Source organism: Mustelus asterias, chromosome 9, assembly GCF_964213995.1.
Source record: "Mustelus asterias chromosome 9, sMusAst1.hap1.1, whole genome shotgun sequence".
Classification (NCBI taxonomy): Eukaryota; Metazoa; Chordata; class Chondrichthyes; order Carcharhiniformes; family Triakidae; genus Mustelus; species Mustelus asterias.
This window is the reverse complement of record NC_135809.1, coordinates 67,522,189-67,549,052: the sequence shown is the minus strand read 5'-3', so window position 1 is coordinate 67,549,052 and position 26,864 is coordinate 67,522,189. Positions and strand designations below refer to the sequence as shown.

The window sequence follows — 26,864 nt, the reverse complement described above, 5'->3', positions numbered from 1 at the left end:
ACATTATTTCTACCAAAATGCATCACTTCGCATTTATCAGGATTGAACTCCATCTGCCATTTCTTTGCCCAAATTTCCAGCCTATCTATATCCTTCTGTAGCTTCTGACAATGCTCCTCACTATCTGCAAGTCCTGCCAATTTTGTGTCGTCAGCAAACTTACTGATCACCCCAGTTACACCTTCTTCCAGATCGTTTATATAAATCACAAACAGCAGAGGTCCCAATACAGAGCCCTGCGGAACACCACTAGTCACAGGCCTCCAGCCGGAAAAAGATCCTTCCACTACCACCCTCTGTCTTCTGTGACCAAGCCAGTTCTCCACCCATCCAGCCACCTCCCCCTTTATCCCATGAGATCCAACCTTTTTCACCAGCCTACCATGAGGGACTTTGTCAAACGCTTTACTAAAGTCCATATAGACGACATCCATGGCCCTTCCCTCGTCAACCATTCTGGTCACTTCTTCAAAAAACTCCACCAGGTTAGTGAGGCATGACCTCCCTCTCACAAAACCATGCTGACTATCGTTAATGAGTTTATTCCTTTCTAAATGCACATACATCCTATCTCTAAGAATCTTCTCCAACAACTTCCCCACCACGGACGTCAAGCTCACTGGCCTATAATTACCCGGGTTATCCTTCCTACCCTTCTTAAATAACGGGACCACATTAGCTATCCTCCAATCCTCTGGGACCTCACCTGCGTCCAGTGACGAGACAAAGATTTGCGTCAGAGGCCCAGCGATTTCATCTCTCGTCTCCCTGAGCAGCCTTGGATAGATTCCATCAGGCCCTGGGGATTTGTCAGTCTTTATATTCTCTAACAAACCTAACACTTCCTCCCTTGTAATGGAGATTTTCTCCAACGGTTCAACACTTCCCTCCGAGACACTCCCAGTCAACACATCCCTCTCCTTTGTGAACGCAAAGTATTCATTTAGGATCTCCCCTACTTCTTTGGGCTCCAAGCATAATTCCCCACTTTTGTCCCTGAGAGGTCCAATTTTTTTCCCTGACAACCCTTTTGTTCCTAACGTATGAATAAAATGCTTTGGGATTCTCCTTAATCCTGTCTGCCCAAGGACATTTTGTAACCCCTTTTTGCCCTTCTAATTCCCCGTTTGAGTTCTTTCCTACTTTCTTTGTACTCCTCCAGAGCTCCCTCCGTTTTTAGCTGCCTGGACCTAACATACGCCTCTCTTTTCTTTTTGACCAGTCCCTCAATTTCCCTGGTTATCCACGGTTCTCGAATCCTACCCTTCCTATCCTTCTTTTTTACAGGCACATGCCTGTCCTGTAGCCCTAACAACTGTTCCTTAAAAGACTCCCACATGCCAGATGCGGATTTACCCTCAAACAGCCTCTCCCAATCAAGAGCTACCAATTTCTGCCTAATCCCACTAAAGTTAGCCTTCCCCCAATCCAACACCTTACCCTTGGGACACCACTCATCCTTTTCCATCACTATCCTAAAGAGAACAGAATTGTGGTCACTATTTGCCACATGTTCCCCTACCGAAACTTTGAAGACCTGACCGGGCTCATTCCTCAGTACTAGGTCCAGTATAGCCCCCTCTCTAGTCGGGCTATCTACATATTGTTCCAAAGAACCCTCCTGTACGCATTTTACAAATTCCTCCCCATTCAGACTCCCAGCTCTCAGCGATTTCCAGTCTATACCAGGGAAATTGAAGTCTCCCACGACAACAACCCTATTTTTCCTGCACCTATCCAGTATCTCCTGACATATCCGTTCTTCCACTTCCCTTGGGCTGTTGGGGGGCCTGTAGTATACCCCCAACATAGTGACTGCGCCCTTCCTGTTTCTAAGCTCCACCCAGAGTGACTCGTTACACGACCCCTCTGAATTGTCCTCCCTCTGCACCGCTGTAATATGCTCTCCAACTAATACTGCTACTCCCCCACCTCTTTTGGCCCCTCCTCTGTCTCGCCTAAAACACTTGTACCCCGGAATATTCAGCTGCCAGTCCTCTTTCAATCAAGTCTCTGTCACCGCAACCACATCCAAATTCCTCGTGAGCATTAAGGCCCTAAGTTCGTCTGTCTTACCTGCTACGCTCCTTGCATTGAAGTATAAGCACTCCAGACCCAGTGAGGTCATCCTCCCCCAGAGTGCTCTTCTTCTTTGCCAGCCTTGTCCCAGCCCCAAGCTCGTCCCCAGCCTCTACACTTGTTGACCTAATATTTTGATCCCCACCCCCCTGCCATACTAGTTTAAACCCCCCCGAACTGCACTAGCAAAAATGGCAGTGGTAAACCCAGCCCTGTAAACCTTGCAAAGTCCTCCTTACTAATACCCGGGGGGCTGTGCGGAAATTGGCTCTCGCAGACTGTTCAAGCAAGTAGTCATACTCACGGAATCATACCTTACAGACAAAGTCCCAGACACCACCATCAACAACCCGAGGTATGTCCTGTCTCACCGTCAGGCTAGACCCAGCAGAGGTGGTAACATAGTGCTATAAAGTCAGGAGGAAACTGCCCCGACAGGCCTCAATATTGACTCTGGACTCCATGTAATCTCATGGTACCAGGTCAAACAAGGACAAAGAAACCTATCGATTACCACATACAGTTCCTCCCTCAGTTGGTGAATCAGTACTCCTCCATGTTGAACACCACTTGCAGGAAGCACTGAGGGTGGCAAGGGACTTCAATGTCCATCACAAAGAGTGGCTCATGAGTAACATCACAGTCCGAACTGGCCGGGTCCTAAAGACACAGCTGTTAGGCTGGGACAGGGCAGGTGGTGAGGGAACCAACAGGAGGGAAAAAAATGTACTTGACCTCATTCTCACCAACCAGCCTGTAACAGATATATCTATCCGTGATAGTATCAGTAGAACTGACCACTGCACGATCTTTGTGGAGACAAAGTCCCACCTTTGGGACTGAGGATGGTGCAGTGGCTAGTACTGTGCCTCACAGCACCAGGGACCTGGGTTCAGTTCCAGTCTTTGGTCTTTGTGGAGTTTGCATGTTCTCTCCAGATGCTCCAGTTTCTTCCCACAATCCAAAGGTGTGCAGGTTAGGTGGTTTGGCCATGGTAAATTGCCTCTTAGTGTCCCAAGATGTGGAGGTTTGATGGATTAGCCATGATAAATGTGTGGGCTTGCAGGGATAGGGCGGGAGGAGAGGGCCTGGATAAGATAATCTATCAAAGAGTCTGTGCAGACTCGTTTGGGCCTAATGGGCTCCTTCTGCACTGTAGGCCTTCTATGAATCACATTGAGGATACCCTCCATCGTGGGATAGACTTCGAACAGATCTAGCAACTCAAGTTTGGGCATCCATGAGGTACTGTGGACCATCAGCAGCAGCAGGATTATACTCAACCACAATCTAACCTCCCAAGATGTGCGGGTTTGGTTGATTGGCCATGCTAAATTGTCCCTTGGTGTTAGGGGGATTCGTGGGGTAAAATGTGGGGTTAAAGGGATAGGGCCTGGGTGGGATTCTTGTCAGTGCAGGCTTGATGGGCCGAATGGCCTCCTTCTGCACTGTAGGGATTCTATAATTCCTGGCCTGGCATTTCCCGACTATACTATTACCACCAAGCAATGGGATCACCCCTGGTTCAGTGAAGAGTGCCTGAGGACATGTCAAGAGCAACACCAGGTATACCGAAAAATGAGGTGTCAACCTGGTGAAGCTAGACACTTGCATGCCAAACAGCATAAGCAGCAGGTAATAGAGATAAGCAATTCCACAATCAGTGGATCAGATCTAAACTCTTCAGTCCTGTCACATCCAATTGAGAATGGTGATGGATAAGTAAACAACTCACAGGTGGAGGAGGCTCCACAAATGTCCCCATAGTCAATGTTGGAGGAGCCCAGCACATCAGTGCACAAGATGAAGTTGAAGGGTTTGCAGCAATCTTCAGCCATAAGTGCCGAGTGGATGATCCACCTTGGCCTCCTCCAGCGGTTCCCAGCATTACAGATTTCAGCCAATTCAATTCACTCCATGTGATGTCAAGAAACAGCTGAAGGTGCTGGATACTGAAGAGGCAGTGGGTTCTGACATTCCGGCAATAGTCCTGAAGACTTGTGCTCCAGGACTTACCGTGCTCCTTGTCAAGCTGTTCTGGTACAGCTACAACACTGGCATCTACCTGGCACTGTGGAAAAATGTCCTGTGCACAAAAAACAGAACAAATCCAATCCGATTAATTACTGTCCCATCAGTCTGCTTGCGATCATCTGTAAAGTGATGGAAGGGATCATTAACAGTGCTATCAAGCAGCACTTACTGAGTAATAACTTCCTCCTAGTTGCTCAGTTTGGGTTCTGCCAGAGTCACTCAGCTCCTAACCTCATTACAGCCTGGTTCGAACATGGACAAAAGAGCTGAATATTAGAGATGAGATGAGAGTGACTGCCCTTGACATCAAGGCAGCATTTGACTGAGTGTGGCATCAAAGGGGCCCTAGAGAAACAAGAGTCAGTGGGAATTGGGGAAAATTCTCGACCGGTTGGAGTCAGACCTGGTACAACGAAAGATGGTTGTGGTAGTTAGAGGTCAATCGTTTCAGCTCCAGAACATCACAGCAGGAATTCCTCAGGGTAGTGTCTTAGGCTCAACCATCTTCAGCTGCTTTACCAAAGATCTTCCTTCCATCGTAAAGTCAGAAGTGAGGACGTTCACAGATAACTTATTTGAAAGTCTATAGAAATCATCATAGAAACCCTACAGTGCAGAAGGAGGCCATTCGGCCCATCGAGTCTGCACCGACCACAATCCCACCCAGGCCCTACCCCCACATATTTTACCCACTAATCCCTCTAACCTACGCATCCCAGGGCTCTAAGGGGCAATTTTTTTAACCTAGCCAATCAACCTAACCCGCACATCTTTGGACTGTGGGAGGAAACCGGAGCACCCGGAGGAAACCCACGCAGACACGAGGAGAATGTGCAAACTCCACACAGACAGTGACCAGAGCCGGGAATCGAACCCGGGACCCTGGAGCTGTGAAGCAGCAGTGCTAACCACTGTGCTACCGTGCCGCCCATCTAGGTGTACCTCTCCATTTTACTCTGGCAGTCTTCTGTGTTATGAGAGAATAGTTTGTGCCTTGGTGGTCAATTCAGTGTTAAACATTAAACAGTGTGTCTCGAGCCCCATTCTGTCATGATGGTCCCAACTTGCTGGAGATGAAGGCTGTACGATAAGAATTTGCAGGATTCACTAGCCTCTTCTTTCTAAGCCCTCTTTACAGCCAACTAAGCTTTCCATTTCTCCTCGTCTCTTCTGATGCCCCTCTGAAGAATCATCCTCTAGATCCTAGCTATCAGCGATGTCTGTATTGATAGCCACCATCTTTGTATCTTGCTCGCAGCAAAGGTATGGACATTCAGCAGATCGTGGCCCAGTAGCCAGTTCACTCTTTTGTATACGGGCATCTAATGAATGGGGTTGAGCCATCATAGACATTGTTGGCTTAATTCCGTCATGTGCACATTAGTACAGTTGATTTAATGATCTTATCCAGCAACAATTTTTCTGAGACACTGGGAGATCAACCATGATCGTACTGAACAGCAGAGCAGGCTCAATTATGCTCTTCTTTCTTACGTTCGAATTCAGTGACAGATTCCATTACAGTGGTGTTAGCCTCAAACCAGTCAACGTTAACCAAAGAATTTAAGGAAAGCATCAAACTGAAGGAAAACGAAAATAACTGCACAAAGATGAGTGGCAGGTTAGATGATTGATCAGAATATAAAGAGCAGGAGAGAATGACTAAAAGTTAACCAGGAGAAGGAGATTAGAGTACAAGAGGAAGCTCGCTGGGAAAGTAAAGACAGATAACAAGAGATTAGTAAGTTTGCAGATGACATGAAGATTGGTGAAGTTGCTAGTAATGCTGAGGATTGTCAGAGGATAGAACAGGATAAATATATACTGGAAATGTGGGCACAGAAATGGCAGATGGAGTTTAATCCAGACAGATGCAAGGTGATGCATTTTGGAGGATCAAATTTAGATGTGAATTATACTGTAAATGGCAGAACTCTTAGGAATGTTAACATACAGAGGGATCGGGGCGTGCAGGTCCACAGTTCCCTAAAAGTGGCAACACAGGTGGCCAAGGTAATTAAGAAGTCATATGGCATGCTTGCCTTCATCAGCCAGGGCATTGAGTACAAGAGTTGGGAAATCATGTTGCAGCAATATAAAACTTTGCTTCGGCTGCATTTGGAGCATTGCGTGCTGTTCTGGTCACCACACTACCAGAAGCATGTGGAAGCTTTGGAGAGAATGCAAAGAAAGTTCACCAGGATGTTGATTGGTCTCGAGGGTATGGGCTGTGAGGAGAGGTTGAATATACTAGGATCGTTTTCACTCGAAAGACGGAGGCTGAGGGGAGACCTGATAGAGGCCTACAAAATTATGAAAGGCTTTTGGTATTTGCTACCAAATAAACCTGTTGGACTTTAACCTGCAGCAGTGCTAACCACTGTGCTACTGTGCCGCCCAATAAGTGTTGTGAGACTTCTTACTGTGCTTACCCCAGTCCAACGGCGGCATCTCCACATCATATCTCATAGAAGACAGAGGGTGGTGATGGATGGAAATTTTTCAGACTGGAGACCAGTTACCAGCGGTGTACCACAGGGATCAGTGCTGGGTCCTCTGCTATTTGTGATTTTTATTAATGACTTGGAGGAGGGGGCTGAAGGGTGGGTCAGTAAATTTGCTGATGACACCAAGATTGGTGGAGTAGTGGATGAGGTGGAGGGCTGTTGTAGGCTGCAAAGAGACATTGATAGGATGCAGAGCTGGGCCGTAAAATGGCAAATGGAGTTTAACACTGATAAGTGCGAGGTGATTCATTTTGGTAGGACAAATTTGAATGCAGATTACAGGGTCAACGGCAGGGTTCTGAGGAATGTGGAGGAACAGAGAGATCTTGGGGTTCATATCCACAGATCTCTGAAGGTTGCCACTCAAGTGGATAGAGCTGTGAAGAAGGCCTATAGTGTGTTCGCGTTTATTAATGGGGGTTTGAGTTTAAGAGCCGTGGGGTTATGCTGCAACTGTACAGGACCTTGGTGAGACCACATTTGGAATATTATGTGCAGTTCTGGTCACCTCACTATAAGAAGGATGTGGAAGCATTGGAGAGAGTGCAGAGGAGATTTACCAGGATGCTGCCTGGTTTGGAGGGTAGGTCTTATGAGGAAAGGTTGAGGGAACTAGGGCTTTTCTCTTTAGAGTGGAGGAGGATGAGCGGCGACTTAATAGAGGTTTATATGATGATAAAGGAGATAGATAGAGTGGACGGCACGGTAGCACAGTGGTTAGCACTGCTGCTTCACAGCTCCAGGGACCTGGGTTCGATTCCCGGCTTGGGTCACTGTCTGTGTGGAGTTTGCACATTCTCCTCGTGTCTGCGTGGGTTTCCTCCGGGTGCTCCGGTTTCCTCCCACAGTCCAAAGATGTGCAGGTTAGGTTGATTGGCCATGCTAAAATTGCCCTTAGTGTCCTGAGATGCGTAGGTTAGAGGGATTAGTGGGTAAAATGTAGGGCCTGGGTGGGATTGTGGTCGGTGCAGACTCGATGGGCCGAATGGCCTCTTTCTGTGCTGTAGGGTTTCTATGATTTCTATGACGTTCAGAGACTCTTTCCTCGGGTGAATGTAGCTGTTACTAGGGGGCATAACTATAAGGTTCATGGTGGGAGATATAGGAGGGATGTACGAGGTAGGTTCTTTACTCAGAGTGGTTGAGGTGTGGAATGGACTGCCTGCTGTGATAGTGGAGTCGGACACTTTAGGAACTTTCAAGCGGTTATTGGATAGGCACATGGAGCACACCAGAATGATAGGGAATGGGATAGCTTGATCTTGGTTTTGGACAACGCTCGGCACAACATCGAGGGCCAAAGGGCCTGAACTGTGCTGTACTGTTCTATGTATTCTATGTAGGTGGTGGAAGCAGGCACATTAGAGGCATCTGGATGGATGCATGAATAGGGAGGAAAATAGAGGAATACGGTCTGAGTAAGGGCAGAAGGTTTTCTTTTAATTTAGTTAGGCCATCATGATCGGCACAGGCTTGGAGGGCCGAAGGATCTGTTCCTATACTTTGTTCTTGTTCCTTGTTTTTTCTACAAGTATTTAAAAAGGAAAATGGTAAGTAAGGTGAGTGTTGGTCTTCTGGAGAGTGAGAATGGGGAGCTTTTTTGAATAATAAGGAAGTGCAGGTGAAATGAATAGACATTTTGTTTCAGTTTTCACCTCGACCATTCCTGTAATAACTAGAAATCAGGAGGTGGAATGGAGAGGGGAGCTTGGTGAAATTATAATCACTAGGGAAGTGGTACTGATGGAGCTGCGAGCTGACAACTCTCCGGGGCCTGATGGACTTCATCCTAGGGTCTTAAAAGAGATGGCGAATGGGATAGTAGATGTGTTGTTGCTAATTTTCCATATGTCTGCCAGGGCCCTTGCAAGTTCACCGCTAGCTTCCCTCAAGGTCCGTGGGAATACCCTGTCCGGTCCTGGGGATTTATCCACTCTGATTTGCCTCAAGACAGCGAGCACCTCCTCCCCTTTGATCTGTAAAGGTTCCATGACCTCCCTACCTGTTTGCCCTATTTCCATAGACTCCATGCCCGTTTCCTCAGTAAATACGGATGCAAAAAAACCATTTAGTATCTCCCCCATCTCTTTTGGTTCCATACATCATCACTAAATTCTGGAAAGGTTCCGTCAGACTGGAAAGTAACAAATATAACCCCTCGATTCAAGAAGGCAGGCAGAAAACAGGAAATTATAGGCAGGTTAGCTTGACATCTGTCATGGGGAAGGTTTTAGAATCAATCATTAAAGAGGTTATAACTGGGCACTTAAACTAGTTCAAGGTAATTGGGAAGAATCAACATGTTTTTATAAAAGGGAAATCATGACGGAGTATCGTGTGCATAGACAGAGGGAAGCCAGTGGACATACAAAGAACAAAGAAAATTACAGCACAAGAACATGCTGGCATCGTTTAAGACTTACCTGGATAGTCACATGAGCAGTCTGGGAATGGAGGGATACAAACGAATGGTCTAGTTGGACCAATGAGTGGCACAGGCTTGGAGGGCCGAAGGGCCTGTTTCCTATGCTGTACTGTTCTTTGTTCTTTGAACAGGCCCTTCGGCCCTCCAAGCCTGCCCCGACCATGCTGCCCAACTTAACTAAAACCCCCTACCCTTCCAGGGACCATAATCCCTCTATTCCCATCTCAGTCATGTACTTGTCAAGACGCCCCTTAAAAGTCACTACTGTATCCGCTTCCATTATCTCCCCTGGCAACGAGTTCCAGGCACCCAGCACTCTCTGTGTAAAAAATCTGCCTCGTACATCTCTTTTAAACCTTGCCCCTCGCACCTTAAACCTATGCCCCCTAGTAATTGACTCTTCCACCCTGGGAAAAAGCTTCTGACTATCCACTCTGTCCATGCCTCTCATAATCTTGTAGACTTCTATCAGGTCTCCCCTCAACCTCCATCGCTCAAGTAAAAACAAACCAGGTTTCCCCAACATCTCCTCATAGCTAATGGCCTCCATAGCAGGCAACATCCTGGTAAATCTTTTCTATACCCTCTCCAAAGCCTCCACATCCTCCTGGTAGTGTGGCAACCAGAATTGAACACTATATTCCAAGTGCGGCCTAACTAAGGTTCTATAAAGCGTCAACAGGACTTGCCAATTTTTAAACTCAATACCCCGGCCGGTGAAGGCAAACATGCCGTATGCCTCCTTGACTACCTTCTCCACCTGTATTGCCACTTTCAGTGACCTGTGTACCTGTACACCCAGATCCCTTTGCCTATCAATACTCCTCAGGGTTCTGCCATTTACTGTATATTTCCTATCTGTATTAGACCTTCCAAAATGCATTACCTCACATTTGTCCAGATTAAACTCCATCTGCCATCTCTCCGTCCAAGTCTCCAACCGATCTATATCCTGCTGTATCCTCTGATGGTCCTCATCGCTATCCGCAAATCCACCAACCTTTGTATCATCCGCAAACTTACTAATCAATCCAGTAACATTTTCCTCCAAATCATTTATATATATAACAACAAAGGTCCCAGCACTGATCCCTAGGGAACACCACTTGTCACAGCCCTCCATAGAACCATAGAAAATTACAGCTTAGAAACAGGCCTTTTGGCCCTTCTTGTCTGTGCCGAACCATTTTTTCCTCGTCCCACTGACCTGCACTTGGACCATATCCCTCCACATCCCTCTCATCCATGAACCCGTCCAAGTTTTTCTTAAATGTTAAAAGTGACCCCGCATTTACCACTTTATCCGGCAGCTCATTCCACACTCCCACCACTCTCTGCGTGAAGAAGCCCCCCCTAATATTCCCTTTAAACTTTTCTCCTTTCACCCTTAACCCATGCCCTCTGGTTTTTTTCTCCCCCAGCCTCAGCGGAAAAAGCCTGCTTGCATTCACTCTATCTATACCCATCAAAATCTTATACACCTCTATCAAATCTCCCCTCAATCTTCTACGCTCCAGGGAATAAAGTCCCAACCTATTCAATCTCTCTCTGTAACTCAGCTTCTCAAGTCCCGGCAACATCCTTGTGAACCTTCTCTGCACTCTTTCAACCTTATTTACATCCTTCCTGTAACTAGGTGACCAAAACTGTACACAGTACTCCAAATTTGGCCTCACCAATGCCTTGTATAACCTTACCATAACACTCCAACTTTTATACTCGATACTCCGATTTATAAAGGCCAATGTACCAAAGGCACTCTTTATGACCCTATCCACCTGTGACCTCACTTTTAGGGAATTCTGTACCTGTATTCCCAGATCCCTCTGTTCAACTGCACTCTTCAGAGTCCTACCATTTACCCTGTACGTTCTACTTTGGTTTGTCCTTCCAAAGTGCAATATCTTACACTTGTCTGCGTTAAATTCCATTTGCCATTTTTCAGCCCATTTTTCTAGTTGGTCCAAATCCCTCTGCAAGCTTTGAAAACCTTCCTCACTGTCCGCTACACCTCCAATCTTTGTATCATCAGCAAACTTGCTGATCCAATTTACCACATTATCATCCAGATCATTGATATAGATGACAAACAACAATGGACCCAACACCGATCCCTGCGGCACACCACTAGTCACAGGCCTCCACTCAGAGAAGCAATTCTCTGGCTTCTTCCATTGAGCCAGTGTCTAATCCAATTTACTACCTCCCCATGTATACCTAGTGACTGAACCTTCCTAACTAACCTCCCATGGGGCGGCACGGTAGCACAGTGGTTAGCACTGCTGCTTCACAGCTCCAGGGTCCCGGGTTCGATTCCCGGCTCGGGTCACTGTCTGTGTGGAGTTTGCACATTCTCCTCGTGTCTGCGTGGGTTTCCTCCGGGTGCTCCGGTTTCCTCCCACAGTCCAAAGATGTGCGGGTTAGATTGATTGGCCAGGTTAAAAATTGCCCCTTAGAGTCCTGAGATGTGTAGGTTAGAGGGATTAATGGGTAAAATATGTGGGGGTAGGGCCTGGGTGGGATTGTGGTCGGTGCAGACTCGATGGGCCGAATGGCCTCCTTCTGCACTGTAGGGATTCTATGATTCTATGATGAGGGACCTTGTCAAAGACCTTGCTGAAATCCAGGTAGACAACATCCACTGCCTTCCCTTCATCCACTTTCCTGATAACCTCCTCGAAAAACTCTAATAGATTGGTCAAACATGACGTACCACGCACAAAGTCATGTTGACTCTCCCTAATAAGTCCCTGTCTATCCAAATATTTGTAGATCCTATCCCTTATCACACCTTCCAATAACTTGCCCACCACTGACGTCAAACTTACTGGCCTATAATTTCCCGGATTTATTTTGGAACCTTTTTTAAACAACGGAACAACATGAGCCACCCTCCAATCATCCGGCACCTCCCCCGTGAATACTGACATTTTAAATATGTCTGCCAGGGCCCCTGCAAGTTCACCGCTAGCTTCCCTCAAGGTCCGTGGGAATACCCTGTCCGGTCCTGGGGATTTATCCACTCTGATTTGCCTCAAGACAGCGAGCACCTCCTCCCCTTTGATCTGTAAAGGTTCCATGACCTCCCTACCTGTTTGCCCTATTTCCGTAGACTCCATGCCCGTTTCCTCAGTAAATACGGATGCAAAAAAACCATTTAGTATTTCCCCCATCTCTTTTGGTTCCATACACTGTCTACCACTCTGGTCTTCGAGAGGACCAATTTTATCCCTCACTATCCTTTTGCTCCTAACATACCTATAGAAGCTCTTTGGATTTTCCTTCACTCTGTCTGCCAAAGCAACCTCATGTCTTCTTTTAGCCCTCCTGATTTCCCTCTTAAGTAGCTTCTTGCACTTTTTATACTCCTCGAGCATCTGATCTGTTCCTTGCTGCCTGTACATTTCATACAACTCTCTCTTCCTCTTAATCAGTGTTACAATCTCCCTCGAGAACCAAGGTTCCTTATTCCTATTTGCTTTGCCTTTAATCCTGACAGGAACATACAAACTCTGCACTCTCAAAATTTCTCCTTTGAAGGCCTCCCACTTTCCATTTACATCCTTACCAGAGAACAGCCTGTGCCAATCCACACTTCCCAGATCCCTTCTCATTTCATCAAATTTGGCCTTTTTCCAGTTCAGAACTTCAACCCGAGGACCAGATCTATCCTTATCCAGGTTGAAACTAATGGCATTATGATCACTGGATCCAAAGTGTTCCCTCACACTCGCATCCATCACCTGCCCTAACTCATTGCCCAATAGGAGATCCAATATCGCATCCTCTCTAGTTGGCACCTCTATATACTGATGTAGAAAATTCTCCTGAACTCCATTCAGAAACGCACCCTTCCACTGCTACCCTAATACTATACTTGGATTTCCAGAAAGCATTTGATAAGGTGCCACATCGAAGGTTATTGCAAAAAAATAAAAACTCATAGTGTACAGGGTAACATATTAGCCTGGATTGAAGATTGGTTGACTGGCAGAAAACAAAATATGCATAAATATGTCTTTGACTGATTGGCAGGATATGATGAGTGGAATCCTACAATATTCTGTAATGCAGCCTCAACATTTTACAATTTATATTGGTGACTTTGATGAGGGGAGTGAAGGCATGGTATTTAAATTTGCAGGTGACAGAGATAGGTAGGAAAGTACATTGTGAAGAAGACATACAAAGTTTGAAGGTTTGAGTAAGTGGGCAAAAATCTGACAGATGGAGTATAATGTGGGTAAATATGAAGTTGTTCACTTTGGTAAGAATACAAAGGCAAAATACTGCGTAAATGGAGAATGAGTGCAGAATTCTGAAGTGCAGAGGGATCGAGGTGTCGCACGAGTCACAAAATATTAGTATGTAGGTGCAGTATGTAATCAAGAAGGCTAATCGAATGCTATTGTTTACTACACGAGGAATTGAACATAAAAGTATGGATAATAAAAACAGAAAATGCTGGATAAACTCGGTAAACAAGCAATTTCTGTTTTATTTCAGGTTTCCAGCATCTCTGTATTTTGCTTTTTTAAGAGTAAGGATGTTATGCTGCAGTTATACAGGGCAGTGGATAAGGCCACATCACCAAAACTGCAATTTTGTTCTCCTCTTTTAAGAAATGATATAAATGCATTGGAGGCATTCTGAGGCAGTTTACTAGATTAATACCAGGAATGAGTGGGTTGTCGTATGAGGATATGTTGGAAAGGCTGGGCTTGTTTACACTGGAGTTTAGAAGAGTGAGGGGTGATTTGATTTAAAGTATTTAAGATCCTGAAAGGGTCTGTTTAGCTCAGTTGGCTGGATAGCTGGTTCGTGATGCAGAGTGACGCCAGTTGTATGGGTTCAATTTCCGTACCGGTGGAGGTTATTCATGAAGGCCGCCTTCTCAACCTTGCCCCTTGCTTGAGGTGTGGTGATCCTCAGGTTAATCACCACCAGTCATGGCCTATGGTCATCTGGGACTATGAGATTCTGAACAGTATTGACAAGGTGGACATCGAAAGGATGTTTCCTCTTGTGGTAAGTCCAGAACTAGGGGGTTTTAAAATTAGGAGTATCCCTTTTCGGATAGAGATGAAAATTATTTTCTCAGCGGGTTGTGCAACTTTGGAACTCTCTGCCTCAGAAAAGTGTGGAAGAAGGGTCACTGAATATTTTTAAGACGGAGGTAGATTAATTCTTGCTGGGCAAGGGAATCAAAGGTTATCAAGGGTAGGTGGGTATGTGGAACACAACACAAATATACCACTCGTGATCATATTGAATGACAGGTAAGCTCAAGAGGCCAAATAGCTGACTTCTGCTTCTATTTTGTATGCTTTTCTTGTTTCCCATAAGTTTGGAGTGCAGTATTGTAAATCGTATCACAATGTATGTTTCATTTCTGCACTCTATGGGAATGTCTTTGCAACTTTGGCAGCATCTTCTTTCTTGGTAAATATAGATGTGAAGTAATCCTTTAGCACCTGCCTCTGCCTCTACCCATAAATTCCCTTTTTGTCCCTAATTTTGCAAGGGGATTTGTTATATGGGGATTTGAGTGCAGGAGTAAAGATGTCTTGCTGCAATTATATATAGCCATGATGAGACCACATCTGGAGTGTTGTCTACAGTTTTGGTCTCCTTACCCAAGGAAGGATATACATATAGAGGAAATGCAACAAAGAATCACCAGACTAATTCCTGGGATTGTTTTATGAGGAGCAATTGAGGAGACTGGGTCTAAATTCTCTACAGTTTAGAAGACCAAGAGGTGATCTCATTCAAACATGGAAAATTCTTCCAGGGCTCAACAAGGTCAATGTGGATAGGATGTTTCCCCTGGCTGGAGGGCGTATGACCTGGGAACACAGTCTCAGAATTAGGGGCAGGCCATTTGGGACTAAGATCAGGAGGAATTTCTTCACTGAGGTCGATGTATCTTTGGAATTCTCTACCTCAGAGGGATATGGAGGCTCAGTCAAGAGTCATGTTCAAGATCGATAGATTTTTAGGCATCAAGAGTTATGATGATATTGTAGGAAAGTGTAGAGATAGATGATCAGCCATGATGTAGTTGACCGACAGAGCAGGCTCAAGGGACTGAATGACCGACTTCTCCTATTTCATATGTTCCTAATAAGCACTACCTCTCCTTTTATCAACCTTTTACTATTTATTTGCCTACAGAAGACATTTCGATTCTCTTTGATGTTGACTGACAGTCTATTCTCACACTCTCTCTTCACTGCTTTTATTTCTTTTTTCACTTCCCCTCTGAACTATTTTACATTCTGCCTGGCACTTACTTGATTTATGAACCTGACATCTGTCATACACACTCTTTATCTGCTTCATCTTCCCATCTCTTTCGTCAACCAAGGCTTTGCTTGCTCTACCTCTCTATACCAGAGCTATCATCTTAAAGGCAGCCCATTGTTTGGTTATAGTTTTTTGTCTGGCAAAGATGGATTTTAATTTATCCGGACATGATCCATTCTCATCCCTCTTAAACCTGATACTATGATCACAAACATGAATTAGGAGCAGGAAGAGGCTACTCACCCCCTCAAACCTGCTCTGCCATTCAATGAGTTCATGGCTGACCTGATTGTAACCTCAACTCCACATTCCCTCCTACCCACCTTTCATTCCCTTGCTTATCAAGAATCTACCTACTTCTGCCTTAAGAATATTCTCTGCTTCCACCATCTTTTGAGGAAGAGAATTCTAAACAATCACAACTTTCTGAAAGAAAAAATTTCTCTTCATTTTCTCAACAGTTGCCCCTACTGCCCTCTGACAAGAGGAAACATCCTCTTCACATCAAGCCTGTCACAACCCCTCAGGATCTTTTATGCTTCAATTAAGTTACCTTCTAAACTCCAGCCTAGCCCGTCCAACTTTTCCTCATTAGACAACCCACTCCAGGTATTAGTCTAGTAAACCTTCTCTGAACTACTTCCAATGCATTTGCATTCTTTTACAGTACCGTCCCTGAAATGCTCCCCTGCTGTAACTTGATCCATGTGGCCCATCTAATCCCCTAGAACCAAATCCAGTTTGATTCCTTCCTCATTGGACTGGAAATAAACAGAAAAATCCTCTGAGCAAATTTTAGAAACTCTTCCTCCTCTCTGTTCTTTACACTATTCTATCCCAACCTATAATAGGATAAGTAAAGTTCCCATTGAACAAAGAACAATACAGCACAGGAACAGGCCCTTCGGCCCTCCAAGCCCGCGCCGCTCCCTGGTCCAAACTCGACCATTCTTTTGTATCCCTCCATTCCCACTCCGTTCATGTGGCTATCTGGATAAGTCTTAAACATTCCCAGTGTGTCTGCCTCCACCGCCTTGCCCGGCAGCGCATTCCAGACCCCCACCACCCTCTGTGTAAAATACGTCCTTCTGATATCCGTGTTAAACCTCTCCCCCGCCCCCCCCCTCACCTTGAACCTATGACCTCTCGTAAACGTCACCACCGACCTGAGAAAAAGCTTCCCACCGTTCACCCTATCTATGCCTTTCATAATTTTATACACCTCTATTAGGTCTCCCCTCATCCTCCGTCTTTCCAGTGAGAACAACCCCAGTTTACCCAATCTCTCCTCATAACTAAGCCCTTCCATACCAGGCAACATCCTAGTAAACCTCCTCTGCACTCTCTCTAAAGCCTCCACGTCCTTCTGGTAGTGTGGCGACCAGAACTGGGCACAGTATTCCAAATGCGGCCGAACCAACGTTCTATACAACTGCAACATCAGACCCCAACTTTTGTACTCTATGCCCCGTCCTATAAAGGCAAGCATGCCATATGTCTTATTCACTACCTTCTCCACCTGTGACGTCATCTTCAAGGATCTGTGGACTTGCACACCCAGGTCCCTCTGCGTATCTACACCCTTTATGGTTCTGCCATTTATCATATAGCTCCCCCCTACGTTAGTTCTACCAAAATGCATCACTTCGCATTTATCTGGATCGAACTCCATCTGCCATTTCTTTGCCCAAATTTCCAGCCTATCTATATCCTTCTGTAGCCTCTGACAATGTTCCTCACGATCTGCAAGTCCAGCCATTTTCGTGTCGTCCGCAAACTTACTGATCACCCCAGTTACACCTTCTTCCAGATCATTTATATGAATCACAAACAGCAGAGATCCCAATACAGAGCCCTGCGGAACACCACTAGTCACAGGCATCCAGTCGAAAAAAGACCCTTCCATTACCACCCTCTGTCTTCTGTGACCAAGCCAGTTCTCCACCCATCTGGCCACCTCCTCCTTTATCCCATGAGATCCAACCTTTTGCACCAACCTACCATGAGGGACTTTGTCAAACGCTTTACTAAAGTCCATATAGACGACATCCACGGCCCTTCCCTGGTCAACCATTCTAGTCACTTCTTCAAAAAACTCCACCAGGTTAGTGAGGCATGACCTCCCTCTCACAAAACCATGCTGACTATCGTTAATGAGTGTAACTATTCTATTGGTTTTGTTAAGATATATATCTATGTATAGTATACATAATCAATAAATATATATAAAGTGTGTGTATTCTCCCAGGTACTGGAACTCCACGGAAACAGCCACGTAAGACGCCATTGGTGCCGCGTAGCTTGGAGCCCCCAGTCCTTGAGCTGTCGCACAGTGCAAAGGTTCAGTTGGAGGAGCTGATGATGGTGGGAGACCTTCTAGAAGTATCCCTAGATGAGACTCAGCATATTTGGAGAATACTGCAAGCAACGCACCTTCCTGCTGAGGACAGATTTCTGCATATATTGGAGGTAACTTCTATAACCCATTTCCTGATCTCCTTTCTATCCTCTTGCCGAGGAAGGTAGGTAGTTCTTCTTCTTAGCACTGTGGAAATAGGTATTCTCTGGCCAAGCCCGTGAGAAGTCTGTTAATAACTGCGCTAGAAGCAAAAGCTGAAGGAATTGGGCTTCGATTCACCCAAGTCAAAAGAGCAAATTTCCTGATAACCTGAATAGAGTTCATAAGATTAACAGGAGAAGTTATTCATTATGGGAAGTTTCTCAATATCAGGAGATACCAGTTCAAAAGGAGGAAGGTTTTCCACCCACTGTGTGAAAGTAATGAAATAAGTTCTGAGGAATTGAAGAGCAAACAGAAGTATGAATGGGGTAAAGCGACAAGTGAGTTTGTGGAGTGCTTGGAAGATTTCACAGAATAGAATGGAATAATAGGATAGTTACAGTGTAGAAGGGGGCATGCAGTTAAACATATCCATGCTGGTTCTAGTTGCAGTTCCCAGCTTTTCCCCATACCCCTGCAATTTATTTCTCCTCAGATAACTATCCAATTCTCTTTGCAAGCTGCCTTTGAATCTGCCTCCACCACACTCTTGGGCAGTACATTCCAGATCCTAACCACCTGCTGCGTTTAAAAAAAAACTTTTCCTCATGTCACCATTGCTATATTTTTGCCAGTCCTCTTGTTCTCGATCCTTTCACTAATAGGGACAGTTTCTCTTCACCTACTCTGTCCAGGCCTCTTGTTTCGAATGCTTCAATCAAATCTCCTCTCAGCCTTCTCTCGCAGGAGAACAGCCGCAGCTCTTCTAATCTATCTCTGTAACTGAAATTCCTCATCCTGTGTTATTGAAATAAATGTGATTCAAAGTTTCATGGTGGCAGAATTTAATTTTCTTTCCTCTTTGGTAACTTGTGTATTTTAGGATGATGGCCCAGACGAGAAATCCATCAGAATTAAAGTCAAGGATCCTTCAGATAAAAAACGGAAACGAAAACTGGAAAAAACAGAATTGTTCTTGGGGGAGAGCAAGAAACTAAAGGAACTGAGAAAGTTTGACAAGCCCAAAAAGAAAAAGCTAAAACTGAACCCTGAAAAAATGAAAGAACAGAGCAAGCTAGGGAAGAAATTGGGTAAAGAGGAGAAAGAGAAGAAGAAAAAAGAGAGATCCAAAGAGAGTGCTGAGAAAATGCTAGAAAAGAAGAAAGAAAAGAAAGTGATTTTACCAGCTCGGGAGGATTGGTCTGCTGCAGAGGACTCAGAGGATGAAAATGCTGTTTGTGCTGCATTGAACTGTCAGCGGCCCTGTGGAGAAGAGGTTGGTTTACAGATGTAAAATTGTAGTTTAATCAGCAACAAGTCCTGGTCAGAGTCAGGAGCTATTCATATAACACCTCATTCTGCTCTTGGCTTAATTCTTTGCTCTAATACAGTGCTCTTTGTAATGGGCAATTTATCAAGTTCCTCCTGTGATATATATGTTGTTGGTCTGTTATTCATACATATCCCCTTTACAGTAAGTAGTCTCACAACACCAGGTTAAAGTCCAAGTCCAGGAGGAACAGCACGCGTCGCAGGGGATGCAAAACCAAATGCAGGAGCTGGAAGAAGAATGCAAGGCATTAAAGAGCGCAGTCGCAACTGCAAAACACTCGCAGCAGCAACGTCAGGGGGAGTTGGAGCAAATCCAGTCTGAGAAGTCTGAACAGAATTGTTCTTGGGGGAGAGCAAGAAACTAAAGGAACTGAGAAAGTTTGACAAGCCCAAAAAGAAAAAGCTAAAACTGAACCCTGAAAAAATGAAAGAACAGAGCAATTGGGTAAAGAGGATTTGGTAGCACGAGCTTTTGGAGTGTTGCACTTCATCACTCACCTGATGAAGGGGCAACGTTCCGAAAGCTCGTGCTACCAAATAAACCTGTTGGACTTTAGCCTGGTGTTGTGAGACTGCTTACTGTGCCTACCCCAGTCCAACGCCAGCAACTCCACATCATTATCCCCTTTACAGTTGTGAACAGGTTATTTGTTGTTCAAGTATCCTTCCGCTATTGGACTGTTGTACATTTAAGATCTAAGATAGGAGTCACGTTTTCACATCTGGCTACTTTGCCAAATTCACAAAGGTATCTTACCCCTTCTCAGTCCTGTACCCAGATCAACTCCCTATTCTCTGACCTTCATCCAATTCAGCAGATATATTCTTGCGCAGCCCCCACCCCAGTGCAGTTCATGCAAAAATACTCAGTTAATACTACAACTCTCCTTCCTTTTTTGTCTTCATTTTCCCCCTAACTGCCCCCTCTTCACTTGCTGACCCTGCCACCACCTTGTGCTGCTCCCAGCTTCCATCCCTTTCCCACTTGAATATACAAAATAGGAGCAGAAGTAGGCTATTCAGCACCTCAAGCTCACTCCACCATTCAATAAGATCATTGTTGATCTGCCTAGCCTGTCCAATCTGTTGATTGTGCCTACCCCCAATAACCTTTGATTTCCTTGCTCAACAGCAATAAATCTTTAAAATATTCAGGGACCCCACTTTCACTAACTTTTTGAGGCAGAGAGTTCCAAAGTGTCTCAACCTTCTGAGAGGAAACTTCCTTCCTTAAATAAGGAGACTAAACCTGCATGCAGTATTAGAGGTGTGCTCACACCAATGTCCTGTATAACGGAAGCATAGTAAGAAGTTTAACAACACCAGGTTAAAGTCCAACAGGTTTATTTGGTATAACCTGGTGTTGTTAAACTTCTTACTGTGTTTACCCCAGTCCAACGCCGGCATCTCCACATCATAACTGAAGCATTACATCATTAATTTCATGTTCAGTCCTCTCATAATAAAGGATAGCATTCCATTAGCCTTCTTGATTACATGCTGTACCTGCAGACTTAAGTTTTGTGATTCATTCCCAAGAGTACCTAGATCCCTCTGCATATCTGAATTCCGCAATCATTCTCAGTTTAAATAAAGAAAATTCTACTTTCTTATTCTTCCTGCCAAAATTAAAAACTTTCTCACATTATACTCCATCTGCCAGATGTTTCCTACTCACTTAACCCATCTATATCCATCTGCAAACTCACTATGTCTTTGCAACATGCTTTCTGACCTATCTTTGTCATCTGCAAAGTTACCTACCATGCTTTCAGTCCCCTCGTCAAAGTCACTGATATAAATTGTGGAAAGTTGAGGTCCCAGCACAGACGCCTGTGGAATTCCACTCATCACATCCTGCCAATAAGACAAAGACTCATTTATGTGTACTCTCCATTTTTTGCCAGCTAATCTTCAATCCAGGCTAATATGTTACCCCCATACCATGAGCTTTTATTTTCTGTAATCGCCTTTGTTGTGGCACCTTTATCAAATAATTTCTGAAAATCCAAGAACAGTACATCAATAGGTTAACCTCTATCCACAGCACATGTTACTCCTTTAAAGAACTCCAACAAATGAACGCTAACACATCTTCTGACTCATTAATCACCTCTTAAGAACCAGGATGAAGTCCATCAGGACCCAGATACTTGTTAGCACATAGCTCCATCAGTTTGCCTAGTGGTTGTAATTTCACCAAGTTCCTGTCTCCTGGAGAGAGAGGAACTTGATGAAATTACAATTTATATCAGTGACTTTGATGAGGGAACTGAAAAGGCATGGTAGGTAACTTTGCAGATTGCAAAGATAGGTATGTTGCAAAGAAGACATAGTGAGTTTGCAGATGGATATAGATAGGGTTGAGTGAGTAGGCAAACACCTAGCAGATGGAGTATAATTGGGAAAGTGTGAAGTTTTTAATTTTGGCAGGAAGAATAAGAAAGTAGAATTTTTTTTATTTAAACTGAAAATGATTGCAGAATTTCGAGGTGCAGAGGGATCTAGGTACTCTTGGGAATGAGTCACAAAACGTTAGTCTACAGTGATTTCTGAATTTTTTTGTATCATTTACAGTTTAGACAGAGGCAAAATATTTATTCATTTTATCCACCTTAGAATCTCTACTGTGCAGAATGCACATCGAGTCTGTATCGGTTCTCCAAAAGAGCATTTTACCCAGGCCCACCTCCCTGCCCTATCCGCATAACCCCGAGTATTTACCATGGCTAATCCACCTAACCTATACCTGTTTGGACACTGGGGAATTTAGCATGGCCAGTCCACACAACCTGCACATCATTGGACTATGGGAGGAAACCGGAGCACCCAGAGGAAACCCACACACACATGGGGAATGTGCAAACTCCACACAGTCACCCAAGGCCAGAGTCGAATTTGAGCCCCTGGTGCTGAGAGGCAGCAGCGCTAACTGCTGTGCCACCATGCTGCCCCTAATCCTTATTAGATACAATTAATTCCCTATTCTCACTCTCTCAAGGGCCAACACGCACGTTACTTACTCATTTCCTTTTAAATACCTGTATAAAATCTTGCTAACCGTTTTTACATTTCTAGCTATTTTTCCCTTGTACTCTAATTTCTCTCTCCCAGGGCTCTGTACTGGGACCTCTGCTATTTGTGATATATATAAATGATTTGGAAGAAGGTGTAACTGGTGTAATCAGCAAGTTTGCGGATGACACGAAGATGGCTGGACTTGCGGATAGCGAAGAGCATTGTCGGGCAATACAGCAGGATATAGATAGGCTGGAAAATTGGGCGGAGAGGTGGCAGATGGAGTTTAATCCGGATAAATGCGAAGTGATGCATTTTGGGAGAAATAATGTAGGGAGGAGTTATACAATAAATGGCAGAGTCATCAGGAGTATAGAAACACAGAGGGACCTAGGTGTGCAAGTCCAGAAATCCTTGAAGGTGGCAACACAGGTGGAGAAGGTGGTGAAGAAGGCATATGGTATGCTTGCCTTTATAGGACGGGGTATAGAGTATAAAAGCTGGAGTCTGATGATGCAGCTGTATAGAACGCTGGTTAGGCCACATTTGGAGTACTGCGTCCAGTTCTGGTCGCCGCACTACCAGAAGGACGTGGAGGCGTTAGAGAGAGTGCAGAGAAGGTTTACCAGGATGTTGCCTGGTATGGAGGGTCTTAGCTATGAGGAGAGATTGGGTAAACTGGGGTTGTTCTCCTTGGAAAGACGGAGAATGAGGGGAGATCTAATAGAGGTATACAAGATTATGAAGGGTATAGATAGGGTGAACAGTGGGAAGCTTTTTCCCAGGTCAGAGGTGACGATCACGAGGGGTCACGGGCTCAAGCTGAGAGGGGCGAAGAATAACTCAGACATCAGAGGGACGATTTTTACACAGAGGGTGGTGGGGGCCTGGAATGCGCTGCCAAGTAGGGTGGTGGAGGCAGGCACGCTGACATCGTTTAAGACTTACCTGGATAGTCACATGAGCAGCCTGGGAATGGAGGGATACAAACGATTGTTCTAGTTGGACCAAGGAGCGGCACAGGCTTGGAGGGCCGAAGGGCCTGTTTCCTGTGCTGTACTGTTCTTTGTTCTTTGTTAGTTCAAATAGTGCTACTCTAAGAAACTATCTCAAAAGCATTCTATTGGCATCCATTACTTCCTTATGTCAGCTCCCATCTGACTTCTTCTGCTAATACTGCAATCAGAACCTCCCATCAATGTGAGAATCCCAATCCCTCTCAGTCGAAGGAGCATTGAGAAATGCCTGGATCATTCTGAACTGAATGGTATAGGCAAACACACAGACCTAGCCCAGACCCATGACAATCCCAATGTTCGTTGACGTATATGATGAAGGTGATCATAGAACCATGCAGCGCAGAAGAGGCCCTTTGGCCTACTGAGTCTGCACCGACATATTCAGAACTCCTCCCTAATTCCATCTGCCAACACTTGGCCCAGAGACCTGAATGTTATGATGTGCCAAGTGCTCATCCAGATACTTTTAAAGGATGTGAGGCAACCCGCCTCTACCACTCTCCCAGGCAGCACATATCAGACTGTCACCACCCTCTGGGTGAAAAGGTTTTTCTTCACATCCTGCCCCTCACCATGAACCTATGTCCCCTCGTGACTGACCCTTCAACTAAGGGGAACAATTGCTCCTTATCCACTCTGTCCATAAGTCTCATAATCTTGTACACCTTGATTAGGTCAGCCCTCAGTCTTCTCTGCTGCAACAAAAACAACCCAAGCCTACTCAACCTCTCTTCATAACTTAAATGTTCCATCCCAGGCAGCATCCTAGTGAATCTCCTCTGCATCCCCTCCAGTGCAATCACGTCCTTCCTATAATGTGGCGAAGCGAACTACACACAGTACTCTAGCTGTAGCCTCACGAAAGTTCTATACAACTCCAACATGAATTTCCTGCTTTTGCAAATCTATGCCTCGGTTGATAAAGGCAAGTGTCACAAATGCCATTTTCACCACCCTACTAACATGCCCTTCTGCCTTCAGAGATCCGTGGACGAACACGCCAAGATCCCTTTGTTGCACAGAACTTCCGAGTGTCCTGCCATTCACGGAGTACTTTCTTGTCAAATTAGTTCTTCCAAAGTGTATCACCTCACACTTTTCAGGGTTAAATTCCATCTGCCACTTTTCTGCCCATTTGACCATTCCGCTGCATCTTCTTGTAGCCCAAGACATTCCGCCTCACTGTTAACCACCCGTCCAATCTTTGTGTCATCCGCAAACTTACTGATCCTAACCCCCACATAGTCATCAATGTCATTTATATAAATGATGAATGAATGGGGACCTAACACAGATCCCTGTGGTACGCCTCTGGACACTGGCTTCCAGTCACTAAAGCAGCCTTTAGTGACTGTCATCATCCTCTGTCTCCTACAACTGAGCCAATTTTGAATTAACTTTATCAAATTACCCTGTATTCCCATGTGAATTTACCTTCTTTACAAGTCTCCAATGTGGGACCTTGTCAAAAGCTTTGCTGAAATCCACATAAACTACATCGACTGTACTACCCTCGTCTACACACCTGATCCCCTCCTCAAAGAAATCAATTCAATTTGTTAGGCATGATCTCCCTTTGACGAAGCCATGCTGACTATCCCAGATCGAGCTGGTGGTGCATCAGACTTGTGATTTTTTTGTTTAAAAACTTGGTTATTTTCAAACTTAAATTTAAAAGTTCCATTTGGGCTGTGAGAGTAAGTTTGATCTGCAGTGAGTCTGTTGCTTTTACCCGTTGCATCCTGTGCAATGTCATTTTTAAGTACTGTGAATGCTGGAAACTGAAGTATAAACAAAAAATGCTGGCAATACTCAGCCGAAGTTCTAGTAAAAAATCACAGACACGAAATATTCAGTTTGTTTCTCACAGATGCTGCGTGACTTGCTGAGTACTTCCAGTATTTTCTGTTTATATTTGTAGTTTTTAAACAGTCTACCTTGACTACATTCCTGTAGTGGCTCTGTTTTCTCTTGAAATTAATGTAAAATCCAATGTTGGCATTGAGTGGTAAGGTATATATTTTGCAAATAACCGTATTTACTGGGTTTGTGTGCTGCAGGTTGACTGGGTGCAGTGTGATGGCGGCTGTGATGAATGGTTCCACCAGGTCTGTGTGGGTGTCTCTTCTGAAATGGCAGAGAATGAGGATTACATCTGTACTGCATGCACCAGGCAAGTGGCTCCTGACGTCAGAGCAACTGGGCAAGAGCTGCCTGGAATGTACACTGCCACATCTTTCTTGGAGGATTCAAAGGACAGCAGCTAGTCCCAAGTTACTGACTTTCATGGAAGTATTGTCAAGTTATTTGCTTTAAAGAGGACCATGGTCATAACTGATGTGCAAAGCACTCTGCCAACAATGCCACGCACCCACATTTTGAAGGACCGGTGTGAAGAATATGGTTAAGAATAATGTTGAGAAAAAAGTAAAGTTCAAGACAATTGTGTGCTCCAGTGTGTTAAAAGTAACCCCCTCATGTTTAGTGGAGATGGAGTAGTGGCTGGGGGTAATTGCAACAAGGATAGCTGTGGAGGAGAGGCAGTTTGGATACCGGCGGACCAATAAGGACCTGGTAGAGGAGCTTGAGGAGAAGAAGTAATGCAGATTAAAAGGGAGCTGGGTGGAGGTAGTGGTGGATAGGAAACCAAGATCAGGATGGTTAAGTGGAGAGGGAGTGCTAGTTTTCACAATACATCACCCTCAGAGACACACAAGCAGTTCAGATCTTTAGCAAAAGGGCAAGAATGTCATTACTTTTAAAAGTTAAGTATTTAATCTTTCACGCCTTCTTTTAAAGTAATTTTAATTATATTGAAACCTGTTTAGTCAGTTTGAAATTGGACTTTTTTAAGCACCTTTAGCATATTTTGATGAGCTTTACAGCTGGCCCTTTGTTTATAATATAGGGTGTGTCACAGTCAGGTGTTGACAGTTTTTAACCAAGTGTTAATGTCTTTCCTGCACCATCTGGATAAAACAAGTTGCAAGTCCCCTGCTGCAGATATATTTTCAGATGTTGTATTTGTACAGAGCTCCCTCGTTGAGCAATGATACCTCAAAATGTGCACACATGAGTCACATTTAATGGAGTGCATGCACCAATTATGCCTTGGGACCCAGCTAAACTAACGGGAACAAACACATTCTTCCTAGGTGCCCAGTAATTTTATGTATTTATGCAGGTTTTGCTGTAAGATACTAGGTTGTTTAGACTTTTTTGCAGAAGTTTCTTGTTTTATTTATCTTTTGTTGTTTTTCTAAACTTGTTTGAGAGGTGGAGAATCCTTTTTTTGTCCCTGTAATATGTATCAGGGTGTAATGCCTTTACCTGTGTCTGAGAAGAAAAATGCTTGTTGCAAGTTACACACAGAATACAGCAGTCCTAACAACTGGTGAGTTTCCTATTTTTTTTGTGGAATGTATTTGCATGTGCACTGAAATAGAATGTACATCACACTTGAACCCTTCAGTCAAACGTATTTGTAAAGCAACAACGCACACACTGACACAGAGACTATAGCTCTTAGATTTAGAATTTCTTCCCTGTAATTACTTCCTATGCGAGTTTTCCCCTTTGTTCTGTTGGAACTGATACATTTGATATGCTCCTTGTCTTGATTCCAAGCGCTGCCAACCTGC

General features: G+C 44.6%; 1 protein-coding gene across 2 annotated transcripts in view; it reads left to right on the top strand.

The window, feature by feature from the left end:
- The window catches only part of kdm5a (lysine demethylase 5A), a 323,208-nt gene extending 296,592 nt beyond the window's left edge, over positions 1-26,616 (top strand). For both annotated transcript variants that reach the window (XM_078220321.1, XM_078220322.1), the window contains 3 exons: positions 17,603-17,823; positions 18,738-19,130; positions 25,284-26,616. In XM_078220321.1, coding sequence (XP_078076447.1) covers positions 17,603-17,823; positions 18,738-19,130; positions 25,284-25,490 — 821 coding nt within the window. In that variant the 3' untranslated portion in view covers positions 25,491-26,616. The remainder of the gene's footprint in view (positions 1-17,602; positions 17,824-18,737; positions 19,131-25,283) is intronic.
- Positions 26,617-26,864: the final 248 nt, after the last annotated feature.